Genomic DNA, 15,658 nt, shown 5'->3' with positions numbered 1-15,658 from the left:
CCAGCCTGAACAAGCAGAAAGGGTCTCTCCCAAACTTTTTACCAGATTAAAGAGATGTCAGCTCTTTTCATGGCCTCTTGGTCCTCCTCATTCTTGGGCTCTGTCCTCACATCACTCCTGTGGTCCGACAGCATGGCTTGGCCCAGTAGGGACCTGGCTTCTACTCTTCCCATCCCCTGTTTTGTCCCAGGTGTTCACACTTCCCCCTTCCTTACAGAGGCGTGGAATGATGAGGCCCAGGGCCCTCTATCAAGTTGTGCCCCTAGCCCCTAATGTGTCAGCAAAGTGACATGGCCCCAATGCATCTCCCTTCTTATCAGCCAGCGCAGATAACTTCCAGAGCCATGCTAGCAAGCAGTGTCATTGCCTTGGCGTGAACTAGGAAAAGTGTACCCCGTCCTTCCTCTGTGGACGCACAGCCCATGCCAGGGCAAACAGCTTGGCAAGTAGAGAGCAGGCAGATTCCTGCCCCCCTTGTCCCTCAGTGACACTCTTGTGCGGGGCACAACTTGTACAACAGTACACAGAAGCCCTGGGTACATTTCGACTGTTTTGTTAAGGGCAGGTGAGAACTGTAGGGTCTTTCTAGGTTAAATTTCTCTTTAAGGTGGTTGGTTGAGTTTTAAAGTCACTTATGGGGCACAATGAAAAGCAAATGACTCTTTAGAAATGATCCTCCTTACCTGTTCACAGGTTTTAGGTAAAATGCAAGGTGCAAGATATGGTACCTCTGTCTTAGTATCAATAACACTGCCATATACAAGAATAACGAATTTCATGTTCACATTATCAATAGTCATTTCGTTATAGCTTGATAAAGTCTCCACATATGCATGATTGAGGGCCACGCACTTCTGAAACTTTAAGTCCTAAAATAAAATGAGATTTTGTCCTATAAATCATACAAAATGACACACGGTATCAAGAAGAAAGCATATTCCACATGAAAAGATGCTCGACATCATTACTCATCAAGGAAATGGAAACCAGCTCACACTTATCAGAATGGCCATCATCAAAGACAACAAATAAGTGTTGGCAAGGATGTGGAGAAAAGGGAACCTTTGTGCACTGTTGCTGGGATTGTAAACTGGTGCAGCCACTATGGGAAATAGTAAGAGGTTCCTCAAAAAATTAATAAAACTACCATATGATCCAGCAATCCCACTTCTGGGTATTTACCCAAAGAAAATAAAAACACTAATTTGAAAAGATATATGCACCCCTACGCTCACTGCAACATGATTTACAATAGCCAAGATATGGAAGCAACCTAAATGTCATTGATAGATGAATGGATAAAGAAGATGTGGTATATATATATACTGTTGGACTGTTGGACTGACCTCTAAGTCAGTATATATATATATATGGAATGAAATACTACTCCGTCATAAAAAAGAATGAAATCTTGCCATTTGCGACAACATGGATGAACCTAGAGCGTATTATGCTAAGTGAAATAAGTCAGATAGAGAAAGACAAATACCATATGATCTCACTTACATGTGCAATCTAAAAAACAAAACAAATGAACAAATAAAACAAAACAGAAAACGACTTACAGATACAGAGAGCAAAATGGTGGTTGCCAGAGGGGAGGGGAGGTGGGAGGTTGGATAAAATAGGTGAAGAGGGGGCTTCCCTGGTGGCGCAGGGCTGAGAGTCCGCCTGCCGATGCAGGGGACGCAGGTTTGTGCTCCAGTCTGGGAGGATCCCAGATGCCACAGAGAGGCTGGGCCCATGAGCCATGGCCGCTAAGCCTGCGCATCCGGAGCCTGTGCTCCGCAAGAGGAGAGGCCACAACAGTGAGAGGCCCGCGTACTGCCAAAAAAAAAAAAAAAAAAAAAAATAGGTGAAGAGGATTAAGAGGTAGTAACCTCCAGTTACACAATAAGTAAGTCACGGGAATGTAATATACAGCATAAGGAATATGGTCAATAACATTGTAATAACTTTGGAGCAGGTGGTTACTAGACTTATCATGGTGATCATTTCATTATGTATGCAAATGTCAAATCATTATGTTGTATACCTGAAACTAAGATAACATTGTACGTCAACTATATTTCAATTTAAAAAATAATGACTAAAATAAACAAAAGATCAAAAGTTTAAAAAAAGAAGAAGAAAGCAAATTCACTGATTTAGCTGAGTTCTTAGAGGGTGCCAAAGGGCAAATAGACCCTGGGGCCAACAGATAGAATTTATTTGGAGTTCAGAATGACTTCTGACAAGATTCTGAATTCAGAACTTTTATACTGACAAGATTCTGAATTCAGAGCTTTTATATTGCTACTGTTTAGTGGCCCTGAATGTGGTTGCCCAGCCCTGATTTATTTATAATCAGCCACAGCAGGGCAGTCAGCTATGCCTCTTGGATTTCTATTCACACAAGAACCAGAGTCCTAAATATGCAGAGGTTTTACCTTGCAGTAAGCAAATGTCCCACTTGACAAGGAAACAAACAAAACAAAACAAAACTTAAGCATACGCCAAGGCTCATAAACATAGATTTTAGAGCTAGAAGAGAGCTGTTATGGATTGAATTGTGTCCCTCCAAAATTTATATATTGAAGTCTTAAACCCCAGTACCTCAGAATGTTACCTTATTTGGAAATAGGGTCATTGCAGATGTAATTGTTTAAGATAAGATGAGGTCAAACTGGAACAGGGTGGACACCTAATCCAATATGACTGGTGTCCTTATGAAAAGGGGAAATTTGAACACAGACATACGTACAAGGGGAACTCCATGTGAAGATGAAGACAGCCGTCTACAGGCCAAGGAGGGAGGCCTGGACTAGATTCTCCACCATAGCCCTCAGTAGGAACCAGTACTGCCAGGACCTTGATTTCAGATTTCTAGGCTTGAGAACTGTGAGACAATAAATTTCTGTCATTTAAGTCACCCAGTTTGCAGTACCTTGTGACAGAAGCCCCAACAAACTAATATAGGAGCTTAGAGGTCAGTCCAACAGTAGTAATCTCTTGGACGGTGCCCTGACAGTGGCCATCAACTCATTCTGAACATTTCCAGCCACAAGAAGTACACAGCTACATGATTCAGCCCTCAGATCTTGGTCCCTGACGTGCAAATCAAACACTTAATTGCTGAGGGCACCGGCATAGTTGGGGCACCAAAAACATAAGAAAATTAGCAAACTTATCTAGAATTTTACAACCAGAAAAATCTCTTAAAAAGCTATTTTGGTTTTTAAATGCATATAAAATTTGAATTGTGTGGTCTAGAGGAGGGTGTTCAGCATAATCTTGTTAGTCTTTGGGGGTTCTAAAAAGTCTTAATTGTAGTTCTTTAATGAAAAAAGACTAGAAGGAAATAAGCCAAATTGTTAAACAGAGATTTTCTGGGGAGTAAATTGGGGTAGAAAATTATTATTATCTTCTTACATTTTGTAACTGTGTTTTTAAAATTTATATTATGAATATGTTTTGCTTGTGAATTTTTAAAAAATGAAAGGACATTCACCTTATTATTGAGTTAAGTCTCACTCCATAGAGTTTCAACTTTTGGGTCCCAATTCTCTCCTCTGCAGTTTCAAAGTAGACTCTAAACTTGTCCTACTGCTCATGAAGAGGCAAAGCAAAAGGAAAAGAATCTACATCTCCTTACCCTTCTGATAAAGTTTTTCTGAAAATTATTATTGCCACATAGTAAAAGACTGACTGCCTTAGCATGATGTGCTAATTTTTTAAGACAATTTTTTAGAGTAGTTTTAGATTCACAGCAAAACTGAGAGGAAGGTACAGAGATTTCTCATAACCCCCTGCCCTTATACATGCATAGCCTCCCCTATTATCAACATTCTCCACCAGAGTGGTACATTTATTACAACCACTGAATCTACACTGATACTCATAATCACCCAAAGTCCATAGTTTGCATTAGGTTTCACTGTTGATGTTGTACATTCTATGGGTTTGGACAAATGTATAAAGACAGGTATCCATCATACATGTATCGTAGAGTATTTTCATTGCCTTAAAAATCCTCTGTGCTCTACCTGTTCATGCCCCCTCACCCCAACTCCTAGCAACCATTGATCTTTTTATTGTCTTCATAGTTTTGCCTTTTCCAGAAAGTCCTATTGTTGGAACCATAGAGTATGTAGCCTTTTCAGATGGCTTCTTTCACTTAGTAATATGCATTTAAATTTCTTCCATGTCTTTTTCATGGCTTAATAACTCATTTCTTTTTAGCACTGAATAATATTCCATTGTCTGGAAGTACCACAGTTTATCCATTCATCTACTGAAAAACATCTTGGTTGATTGCTTCCAAGTTTTGGCAACTATGAATAAGGTATTATAAACATTTGTGTGTAGGTTTTTCATAAACAAAACAAACAGAAAACCTACAGAATGGGAGAAAATATTTGCAAATGATGCAACCGACAAGGGATTAATCTCCAAAATATACAAACAGCTCATACAGCTCAATATCAAAAAAACAAACAAACAAATCAAAAAATGGGCAGAAGACCTAAACAGACATTTCTCCAAAGAAAACATGCAGATGGCCAAAAGGTACATGAGAAGATGCTCAACATCACTAATTATTAGAGAAATGCAAATCAAAACTACAATGAGGTATCACCTCACACTGGTCAGAATGGCCATCATCAAAAAGTCTACAAATAATAAATGCTGGAGAGGGTGTGGAGAAAAGGGAACCTTCCTATGCTGTTGGTGGGAATGTAAATTGATGCAGCCACTGTGGAAAACAGTATGGAGGTTCCTTAAAAAACTAAAAATGAGCTACCATATGATCCTGCAATCCCATTCTTGGCCATATATCCAGAGAATACCATAATTTGAAAAGATACATGCACCCCAGTGTTCACTGCAGCACTATTTACAATAGCCAGGACATGGAAGCAACCTAAATGTCCATCAACGGATGAATGGATAAAGAAGATGTGGTATATATATTCAATGGAATATTATTCAGCCATAAAAAAGAATGAAATAATGCCATTTGCAGCAACATGGATTGACCTAGAGATTATCATACTAAGTGAAGTAAGCCAGATAGAGAAGGACAAATATCATATGATATCACTTGCATGTGGAATCTAAAAAAAACGATGATACAAATAAGCTTATATACAAAACAGAAATAGACCCACAGACACAGAAAACAAACTTATGGTTACCAAAGGGGAAAGAGAGGGGAGGAATAAACATATACACACTAATATATATAAAATACACACTACTATATATAAAATAGACAGACAGCAAGGATCTACTGTATAGCACAGGGAACTATACTCAATATTTTGTAATAATATATAAGGAAAAAGTATATATATATATATATAACAGAATCACTTTGCTGTACACCTGAAACTAACAGAACACTGTAAATCAAATATACTTCAGTTTTTAAAAAAATCCATGTGTAGGTTTTTGTGTGGACATAAGTTTTGAACTCCTTTGGGTAAATATCAAAGACAGTGATTGCTGGGTCATATGGCAAGAGTATGTTAGTTTTGTAAGAAACCGCCAAACTGTCTTCCAAAGTGGCTGTGTACCATTTTGCATTCTCACCAGCAATGAATGAGAGTTCCTGTCGCTCCATACCCTTGCCAGCATGTGGTGTTATCAGTGTTCCAAATATTGGCCAATTAATAGGTTTGTAGTGGTATCACATTGTTTTTTTAATTTGCATTTCCCTGATGACACAGGATGTGGAGCATCTTTTCCTATGTTTATTTGCCATTTGTATATCTTCTTTGATAAGGTGTCTGTTATGATCTTTGGCCCATTTTTTAATCAGGCTGTTTTTTTCCCCTACTGTTGAGTTTTAAAAGCTCTTCGTATATTCTGGATAATAGTTCTTTACCTGATGTGTCTTTTGCAAATATTTTCTCCCAGTCTGTGGCTTCTCTTCTCATTCTCCTGAGACATGCTAATTTTTTAACCCAATATTTATATTCATATATATATATATATATATATATCTCACAATTCAATGAATATTGTTGAACTTCAGGTCTGTCACTTCTCCAGTTGCTGACTCATGATAGGGGCTCAAAAAATTACTAAATGGGATGTAAATATGGGGTTGTAAATTGTGCAGTCCAAGAACAGACTTGAACCACTACTTTTTGGAGAGCAAGTTCATAGATGAGGCTTAGTAAACTCAGTAAAAATTTGAAAAGGCAGGAGATTTATATTAACGTAGGTAGATAGAGTAAACTATAATAAACACCAGACTGAATGCTCATGAACTCATTCTAATTAATGCTATGCTTGATTCTTGGGGATCTACCTATTTAAGATTTGCTGACTTTATTATTTTTAAGGGATGACTGCAGGTAGCCTGGGAAAATCAGCTGTCACAAGGGGACTGATGACCTATAGGAAGTCAGGATAAGCGAGTGATGAGGACTCTGAAATATTACTTTGAAAGATCAGACACACCTTCCTTTCTTTGTCTCCAAAATATGAAATGCATTTTGTAAAAAATACAGTAAATAAAATTTCATTCATATTTTAATCATGCAACTTACCTCATCAACGAGACTTGATTCAAAATACTGATAGGCAATACTGAGAGCAAGCTTCAGCCATATTTTATATTCCAGGGATGGCCAGAAGACATCAAAGCCTTCATATAAATCCTCCAGGGAGATAAAGCAAGCCTGAAATGACAAGGTATCAAACAGTATGCTTGATTTAAAACTAAATTACAAGACCATCAGAAAAAAAAAAAATGCCTGTAGATTTCATCTTCACCTAACCTGCTAGAAAAAACTATCAACTCTAGTATAGTAATTATGACACTCTGCCATTTAAGCATAAGATGATAGAATGTACAGTCCAATTAAAGCTATAGACTTGAAAACAGGCCAGGAAATTTTATACCAATCAATAGGTAGGATAATCATGAACCCAAGATTAAGGAACTAAGCCACATAAACTTATCTATTTTTATTGTCACAGGAGGTCACGTTGGCTCATTCATAGTATTTGTTTCCAGCAAAGTGACAATCCAAATAAGGAAGACAACTCTTTCAGAACTCACTGAAGTTCATTTACCTGAAATTCAGTGAATTCAATTCAGCCTTGTGAATACATTCATGCCTTCTATCCTCTTCCAAAAATGAAATGGTATGAAACTGATAAGGCGACATTCCTTTCTGTTTGTCACACTCCTAAGACTCTGGACACTGCTCTGTTGCATCTATCAGTCCCAAAAGCTTGAAAATTTTTTGTAAGTGGGAACTTTCACTAATTTCAATTTGAATCGCCCACAGCTAGTGCAATATCAGGCCATTTATTTGTTAAATAAACTTATTATTTAGCAAGTGAAAAATGGAAGAGGGTTGAAACACAAGTATACTTTAAAAACACCACTCTCATTATGGTGGCCATTTATTGAGCATCTAAACGTGCCAGGCACTTTACATATGTTTTCCTTATCTTCATAACATCAAAAGTTAGATACTTTCTCTTTTAATAAAAAAAACTGGCATAGTCTCCTTGGTTAAAATATCAGCCTCCAGATCCCATAGCTGATGTGAGACACTAAATTGGCCTCTCTCAGCTAGTCTACACCTGCTTCATAGTAGCTGGTTGGGTGACTAAATAAGATATCAGAACCCAGAGGAACAAAGATGCTGGCACTCCTTATTGACTTGAGGAAGAATTAACTAACAACTCACAATATATACTGAACCAGTTTCTTACCTGTAAAATAGTTTCACAGATGGCAGTATATTCAATTTCACACTTAAGCAGACAGTTCAACTCTCCAATTATGTCTCCACTAGTACAGTACTCTGTAAACCTGGTCGTGGACTCTCTATCAGCCCTTAGGCTCCTGTCTATTCCAAAGGTAGGAGGTGAACTCTGCAACTGCAAAGGGGAAAAAATTGTGCCAAGGGAAATATAAAATTAAAAGCCCTTGACCAAACCCCAGGAGCTCCCAGTTTTTCTTGCAATTACTACAATGGAAGGAAAAGATTCTTTATGAATCCTTTCAGGTGTAAAGGAGGAATTAAGCTTCACAAGAATCATGGTTTCTTTCACATTTCAACTCTCCAAGGCAAGACTGTTTCTAATCTTTAGCTTTACAGATGACCCCTATTTACCTCCCTTGTATAAAAATTCTACCAAAAGTAGTCATTGCAGTCTGCCACTAATGCCACTCTATTAGATATTAGCATAATATCTATTAGATATTCTTAGCATAATAGGCTACTGTCTCAGGTGGAAAAAACTTCTGGTTGCATGGATGCATAAATCCGATATCATGAATTAATATGCCTCCAAACCAAGCTGTGATTTCAGTAGAAGCCTTGCTTCCCTGAAGATGCTTAAGAATAATTACCATGAGACATTAACAGGAAAAGGTTTTAGGATGAACACAGGATGGTTGGGTTACTTATGGAAAAGAACTGGTAGGTGTGGGTGGGGGTAAAGAAAGGTATCAGGTTTCAGGAGGAAGATGCGGGAATCAACCAGAAGGATTACACAACTTTCCAGAAAGTTTAGCTGTAAATATCAAAGAGGAAAGCTATTGTTCAAGACACAGGAAATGGAAAAAAGGTCACTGAAGGAGTTGCTATGAAAACTGTACCCTCTCCTAGTGATTATAATTCAAACTTTTAGAGGCAGTCATGCTTCCAAAGGACTTGATATTTTTTTAATTTAATTTTGAATGCAGTTCAAATGCCTTTTGAGTAATCAAGAATGTCTCTGCTTTTTTGCAAACCAAGGAAAGGGGATAACATCTGTGGTAAGCAGAATTCTAAAGAAATCCTTCCAAGATTCCTGTCTCTTTGCTATTCAATCAAACATTTATCTATGAACTGCTGTGAAGGGATTTTGCAGATAGAATTCAGGATACTGCTAATCAGCTAAACTTAAAGAGATGATTCTGGATTATCCTGTTGGCCCAGTGTAATCACATGAGCCCTCAAAAGTAGAAGGGGGAATAGTTGTCAAAGATTGGTGGCGGGTGGGGGGGAAATGAATTGATTTCTCTGTCCATCAGTTTTCCACCTTACATGAGGTTGATGTAAGGATTCAATGTCATAACATATTGCCATTCTCGACCATCCTTTTAAATGTCACAATTAGCCATCTTCATCTCTCCATCACCGCTAACATACTATATTATTTAACTTAGGTATTTTGTCCATTGTCCCATCTCTTTCTATGCCTCTACTAGAAATTAAACTCTAAGACAGCGATTTTTGTTTTTGTCGATTCTATGCCTAGAATGAGCAGTGCCTGCTGCATGATACTAATGAAGTAAATATTTGTTGAATGAATGAGTGAATGGATGAATGGAAAGTGCCTGACACTTAATAAACTCTATACATGTGTTAGTTAGTATTTATTATAATAGTTTATTTCCATGATTAATTTTGGTATTTTTAAGGTCTGAAACACCCATTCCAAAAATAGAAAGCCAAATATATTATTTGCACTGTAATAAGGGTTTGTCACTTGTAACTGTCATCTAGGATCTAGGAATTATGTTGGTCATAGCTAGGGCTCACCCATGGATTCAGCTACTAGTATTCAGTTTCTAAAGGATTCTTGTCCCTATCATTCTACTGACACCAAAAGCCTCCTACTGGTTAAAAATGGTATGAGTTTCATCCTATCTGACCTCTGGGAGAATCTGATGTTGTGGTCTATTTCCTCATTCTTGACACTCATTTCCTTTAGGTGAGTAACCCAACCACTCCAAGTATTGGGTTCCTTATCTGAACGTCGAAAAGACTGTTCCTCCCAGGACTGTTGTGAGGAATAAATAATAATTATGAAAGCATTTTGTAAGATGGGAAGCACCTTTCGGATGGTGGGTATTATAATTATCTCTCAGCTGTAGTGTTCACTCTGAACAGAAATGGTTTCATCTGGAAAACAAATTATGTTAAAAATTTCAAAATATCTTAGTTCCTAAATTTCTCCTTATGTGATAATTACGTATCTCAAAATACATTTTCAGTAAATAATAAATAGTCCCTTACGATCGCCATTCCTGAAATAATTAAGTAGATTCCTTGTGGCATTTCACCTTCTTTACAAATGACATCTCCATAGTCAAAATAGGCAAGTTTGGCTCTTTCCTGAAAGAAAAAAAAAAAAAAGAAGAAAAGGAAAGAAAAAGAGAATTAACACAAATCTTTACAGTCTACTTCTCTAAATAGAGATAAATTTTAAAGCATAAAAACAAACTATATTCTCTGGTTTCTTAATGAATTACAACATTTTTGCATACCTCATTAACTTTTAGGTAAAAAAGGGACAAGCAAGCAAATTGTAGACTTTTGCTTAGGACCTAGCAGAGTGGTAGAAACACCCAATAAATGCTAGGTTGTATAATGGTTACAATAAAGTGTAATAATTCTGATCAGGAGACAGGGGCATGGCACTCTGGGAAAAAAATTCAGAAAGGTCACAGGACCCTGTCTTGGGTGTCCAGGGGAGACTACACAGAGGAAGGAACAGCTAAGCTGAGACCTGAAGGAAGAGTAACAGATAGCCAGGATACGATGAGTTGACGACCATTTACAGCAGAGGATTCAGTTTAAGCAAAGACCCAGAAGTAAACAGAATAACTGCACTGGGGGTAACCACAGAAGATTCAATACATCTCAGGCAGGCAAGGAGGGGTGGAGACCACGGCTGAGTTATCCATTAGGCATCAATAGGCACAGTGTCCAGGGTTCACAATACTTTTCGGGATTTACAACAATGTTTTAGTTTCTTTTAAAATCAGAAGAAAATAAAAGAACTTTTAGGTAGAGTAAAATGTCTTAATACTAAAACATCTAATACTAATATATTCATCTTTATACTAACACGATCATAAAGTATAATTTTTTTGGTGCTTTTTTACGGAGGAAAAGGCAGAAGTGCCTGGGGGCCAGGAAAGTCATATTGCAGCCCAGGTGGAGGCAGGACTGGAGAGGTGAGCCGAAGCCAGGTCTCCAAGGGGCTCACAGGCATGGTAAAAAGTCTGGGCTTTTCCCAAAACCAGGGGGTAGCCACTAAAAGGTTTGTAACAGGAGAATTATGGTGACAGATTTGCATCTTACAAAGCTGTGTGGGAAACACACTTTTAAGTCATGCATAGTAGTTATCGCGAAGTGTGGGGTGGGGAGTGAAAGGTTTTCACTTTTCGCTTCTGATTTATTTTACAGTGTAGAAATAAACATGCATGACTTCACAATATTTTTTTTAAAAGCTCACCTAAAGCCAATTATCCCCCTTATGTATTATTCAGACTTTGTTTTTTCTTTTTTTTTTTTTTGGGCAGGTGCCATTCTTTTTTCTTTTTTAATACAGCAAGTTTTCATTAGTTATCTTTTTTTTTAAACATCTTTATTGCAGTATATTTGCTTTAGATTGTTGTGTTAGATTCTGCTGTATAAAAAAGGGAATCAGTAATATACATACATATATCCCCATATCCCCTCCCTCTTGCGTCTCCCTCCCACCCTCCTTATCCCACCCCTCCAGGTGGTCACAAAGCACTGAGCTGATCTCCCCGTGTGATGCAGCTGCTTCCCACTAGCTATCTATTTCACATTTGGTAGCGTATATATGTCAATGCTACTCTGTCACTTCGTCCCATCTTACCCTACCCCCTCCCCCTGTCCTCAGGTCCATTCTTTATGTCTGTGTCTTTATTCCTGTCCTGCCCCTAGGTTCATGAGAACCATTTTTTTTTTTTAGATTCCATATATATGTGTTAGCATATGGTATTTGTTATTCTCTTTCTGACTTACTTCACTCTGTATGACAGACTCTAGGTGCATCCACCTCACTACAAATAACTCAATTTCATTTCTTTTTATGGCTGAGTAATATTCCATTGTATATATGTGCCACATCTTTATCCATTCAACTGTCGATGGACACTTAGGTTCCTTCCATGTCCTGGCTAATGTAAATAGTGCTGCAATGAACACTGTGGTACATGACCCGTTTTTTAAAAATGTATTTATTAACATCTTTATTGGAGTATAATTGCTTTACAATGGTGTGTTAGTTTCTGCTGTTATAACAAAGTGAATCAGCTATACATATACGTGTATCGCCATATCTCCTCGCTCTTGCATCTTCTTCCTACCCTCCCTATCCCACCCATCTAGGTGGCATGACCCTTTATAATTATGGTTTTCTCAGAGTATATGCCCAGCAGTGGGATTGCTGGGTCATATGGTAGTTCTATTTTTAGTTTTTTAAGGACCCTCCATATTGTTTTCCACAGTGGCTGTATCAATTTACATTCCCACCAACAGTGCAAGAGGGTTCCCTTTTCTCCACACCCTCTTCAGAATTTACTGTTTGTAGATTTTTTGATGATGGCCATTCTGACCGGTGGGAGGTGATACCTCACTGTAGTTTTGATTTGCATTTCTCTAATGATTACCAATGTCAAGCATCTTTTCATCTGTTTATTGGCAATCTGTACATCTTCTTTGGAGAAATGTCTATTTAGGTCTTCTGACCATTTTTGGATTGGGTTGCTTGCTTTTTTGATATTGAGCTGCTTGTATATTTCAGAGATTAATCCTTTGTCAGTTGCTTCATTTGCAAATATTTTCTCCCATTCTGAGGGTTGTCTTTTCGCCTTGTTTACGGTTTGTTTGCTGTGCAAAAGCTTTGAAGTTTCATTAGGCCCAATTTGTTTATTTTTGTTTTTATTTCCATTTCTCTAGGAGGTTGGTCAAAAAGAATCTTGCTGTGATTTATGTCATAGAGTTCCGCCTATGTTTTCCTCTAAGAGTTTTATAGTGCCTGGCCTTTCCTTTAGGTCTTTAATCCATTTTAATTTTGTGTATGGTGTTAGGAAGTGTTCTAATTTCATCCTTTTACATGTAGCTGTCCAGTTTTCCCAGCACCACTTACTGAACAGGCTTTCTTTTCTCCATTGTATACTCTTGCCTCCTTTATCAAAGATAACGTGACCATATATGCGTGGGTTTATTTCTAGGCTTCTTCCTGTTCCATTGATCTATATTTCTGTTTTTGTGCCAGTACCATGCTGTCTTGATTACTGTAGCTTTGTAGTATAGTCTGAAGTCAGGGAGCCTGATTCCTCCAGCTCCGTTTTTCTTTCTCAAGACTGCTTTGACCATTCAGGGTCTTTTGCATTTCCATACAAATTGTGCAATTTTTTGCTCTAGTTCTGTGAAAAATGCCATTGGTAGTTTGATAGGATTGCATTGAATCTGTAGATTGCTTTGGGTAGTACAGTCATTTTCACAATGTTGATTCTTACAATCCAAGAACATAGTATATCTCTCCATCTGTTTGCATCATCTTTAATTTCCCTCATCAGTGTCTTATAGTTTTCTGCATATAGGTCTTTTGTCTCCTTAGGTAGGTTATTCCTAGGTATTTTATTCTTTTACTTGCAATGGTAAATGGGAGTGTTTCCTTAATTTCTCTTTCTGATTTTTCATCGTTAGTGTTTAGGAATGCAAGAGATTTCAGTGCATTAATTTTGTACCTGCTACTCTACCAAATTCATTGATTAGCTCTAGTAGTTTTCTGGTAGCATCTTTAGGATTCTCTATGTGTAGTATGTCATGTGCAAACAGTGACAGTTTTACTTCTTCTTTTCTTATTTGGATTCCTTTTATTTCTTTTTCTTCTCTGATTGCCATAGCTAAAACTTCCAAACTATGTTGAATAATAGTCGTGAGAGTGAGCAACCTTGTCTTGCTCCTGATCTTAGAGGAAATGGCTTCTGTTTTTCACCATTAACAGTGATGTTGGCTGTGGGTTTGTCATATATGCCTTTACTATGTTCAGGTAGGTTCCCTCTATGCCTACTTTCTGGAGAGTTTTTACCATAAATGGGTGCTGAATTTTGTTGAAAGCTTTTTCTGCATCTATTGAGATTATCATATGATTTTTATTCAATTTTTTAATATGGTGTATCACATTGATTGATTTGCATATATTAAAGAATCCTTGCATCCTTGGGATAAACCCCACTTGATCATGGTGTATGATCCTTTTAATGTGCTGTTGGATTCTGTTTGCTAGTATTTTGTTGAGGATTTTTGGATCAATGTTCATCAGTGATATTGGCCTGTAGTTTTCTTTTTTTGTAACACCTCTGTCTAGTTTTGGTATCAGGGTGATGGTGGCCTCATAGAATGAGTTTGTGAGTGTTCATCCCTCTGCTATACTTTGGAATAGTTTCAGAAGGATAGGTGTCAGCTCTTCTCTAAATGTTTGATAGAATTCGCCTGTGAAGCCATCTGGTCCTGGGCTTTTGTTTGTGGGAAGATTTTTAATCACAGTTTCAATTTCAGTGTAATTGAAATTTCAATTGAAAATTCAATTTCAGTGTGACTGGTCTGTTTATATTTCCTATTTCTTCCTGGTTCAGTCTCAGAAGGTTGTGCTTTACTAAGAATTTGTCTATTTCTTTCATGTTCTCCATTTTATTGGCATATTGTTGCTTGTAGCAATCTCTCATGATCCTTCATATTTCTGCAGTGCAGTTGTTACTTCTCATTTTTCATTTCTAATTCTGTTGATTTGAGTCTTCTCCCTTTTTTTCTTGATGAGTCTGACTAATGGTTTATCAATTTTGTTTACCTTCTCAGAGAACCAGCTTTTAGTTTTGTTGATCTTTTCTATTGTTTCCTTCATTTCTTTTTCATTTATTTCTGCTCTGATCTTTATGATTTCTTTCCTTCTGCTAACTTTGGGTTTTTTTGTTGTTCTTCTTCTTCTTTCTCTAATTGCTTTAGGTGTAAGGTTAGGTTGTTTATTTGAGATGTTTCTTGTTTCTTGAGGTAGGATTGTGTTTCTAGAAACTTCCCTCTTAGAACTGCTTTTGCTGCCTCCCATAGGTTTTGGGTCATCGTGTTTTCATTGTCATATATTTCTAGGTATTTTTTTATTTCTTCTTTGATTTCCTCAGTGATCTCTTGGTTATTTAGTAGCATATTATTTGGCATCCATGTGTTTGTATTTTTTACAGGTTTTTTTTCCTGTAATTGACATCTAGTCTCATAGTGTTGTGGTCAGAAAAGATACTTGATACGATTTCAATTTTCTTAAATTTACCGAGCCTTGATTTGTGACCCAAGATATGGTCTATCCTGGAGAATGTTCCATGGGCATTTGAGAAGAAAGTGTATTCTGTTGTTTTCCAATGGAATGTCCTATAAATATCAATTAAGTCCATCTTGTTTAATGTCTCATTTAAAGCTTGTGTTTTCTTATTTATTTTCATTTTGGATGATCTGTCCATTGGTGAAAGTGGGGTGTGAAAGTCCCCTACCATTATTGTGTTACTGCTGATTTCCCCTTTTATGGCTGCTAGCATTTGCCTTATGTATTGAGATGCTCCTATGTTGGTTGCATAAATATTTACAATTGTTATAACTTCTTCATGGATTGATTCCTTGATCATTATGTAGTGTCCTTCTTTTTCTCTTGTAACAGTCTTTATTTTAAAGTCTATTTTGTTCGATATGAGTATTGCCACTCCAGCTTTCTTTTGATTTCCATTTGCATGGACTATCTTTTTCCATCCCCTCACTTTCAGTCTGTATGTGTCCCTAGGTCTGAAGTGGGTTTCTTGTAGATGGCATATACATGGGTCTTGTTTTTGTATCCATTCAGCAAGCCTGTG

General features: G+C 37.3%; 1 protein-coding gene across 1 annotated transcript in view; it reads right to left on the bottom strand.

The window, feature by feature from the left end:
• Positions 1-15,658, bottom strand: part of SLC9C2 (solute carrier family 9 member C2 (putative)) — a 93,799-nt gene that overhangs the window by 2,913 nt on the left and 75,228 nt on the right. The window contains exons 21-24 of the mRNA XM_089911018.1: positions 10,017-10,115; positions 7,720-7,887; positions 6,540-6,671; positions 684-869 (exon numbers count right to left, since the gene is read on the bottom strand). Coding sequence (XP_089767144.1) covers positions 684-869; positions 6,540-6,671; positions 7,720-7,887; positions 10,017-10,115 — 585 coding nt within the window. The remainder of the gene's footprint in view (positions 1-683; positions 870-6,539; positions 6,672-7,719; positions 7,888-10,016; positions 10,116-15,658) is intronic.

This window comes from Delphinapterus leucas, chromosome 1 (assembly GCF_059928025.1).
Source record: "Delphinapterus leucas isolate spDelLeu-1000000601 "Yukka" chromosome 1, BTC_Dleu_Yukka2, whole genome shotgun sequence".
Lineage (NCBI taxonomy): Eukaryota > Metazoa > Chordata > Mammalia > Artiodactyla > Monodontidae > Delphinapterus > Delphinapterus leucas.
The sequence above is the reverse complement of the archived record's forward strand: the minus strand, read 5'-3'. Positions and strand labels throughout refer to the sequence as shown.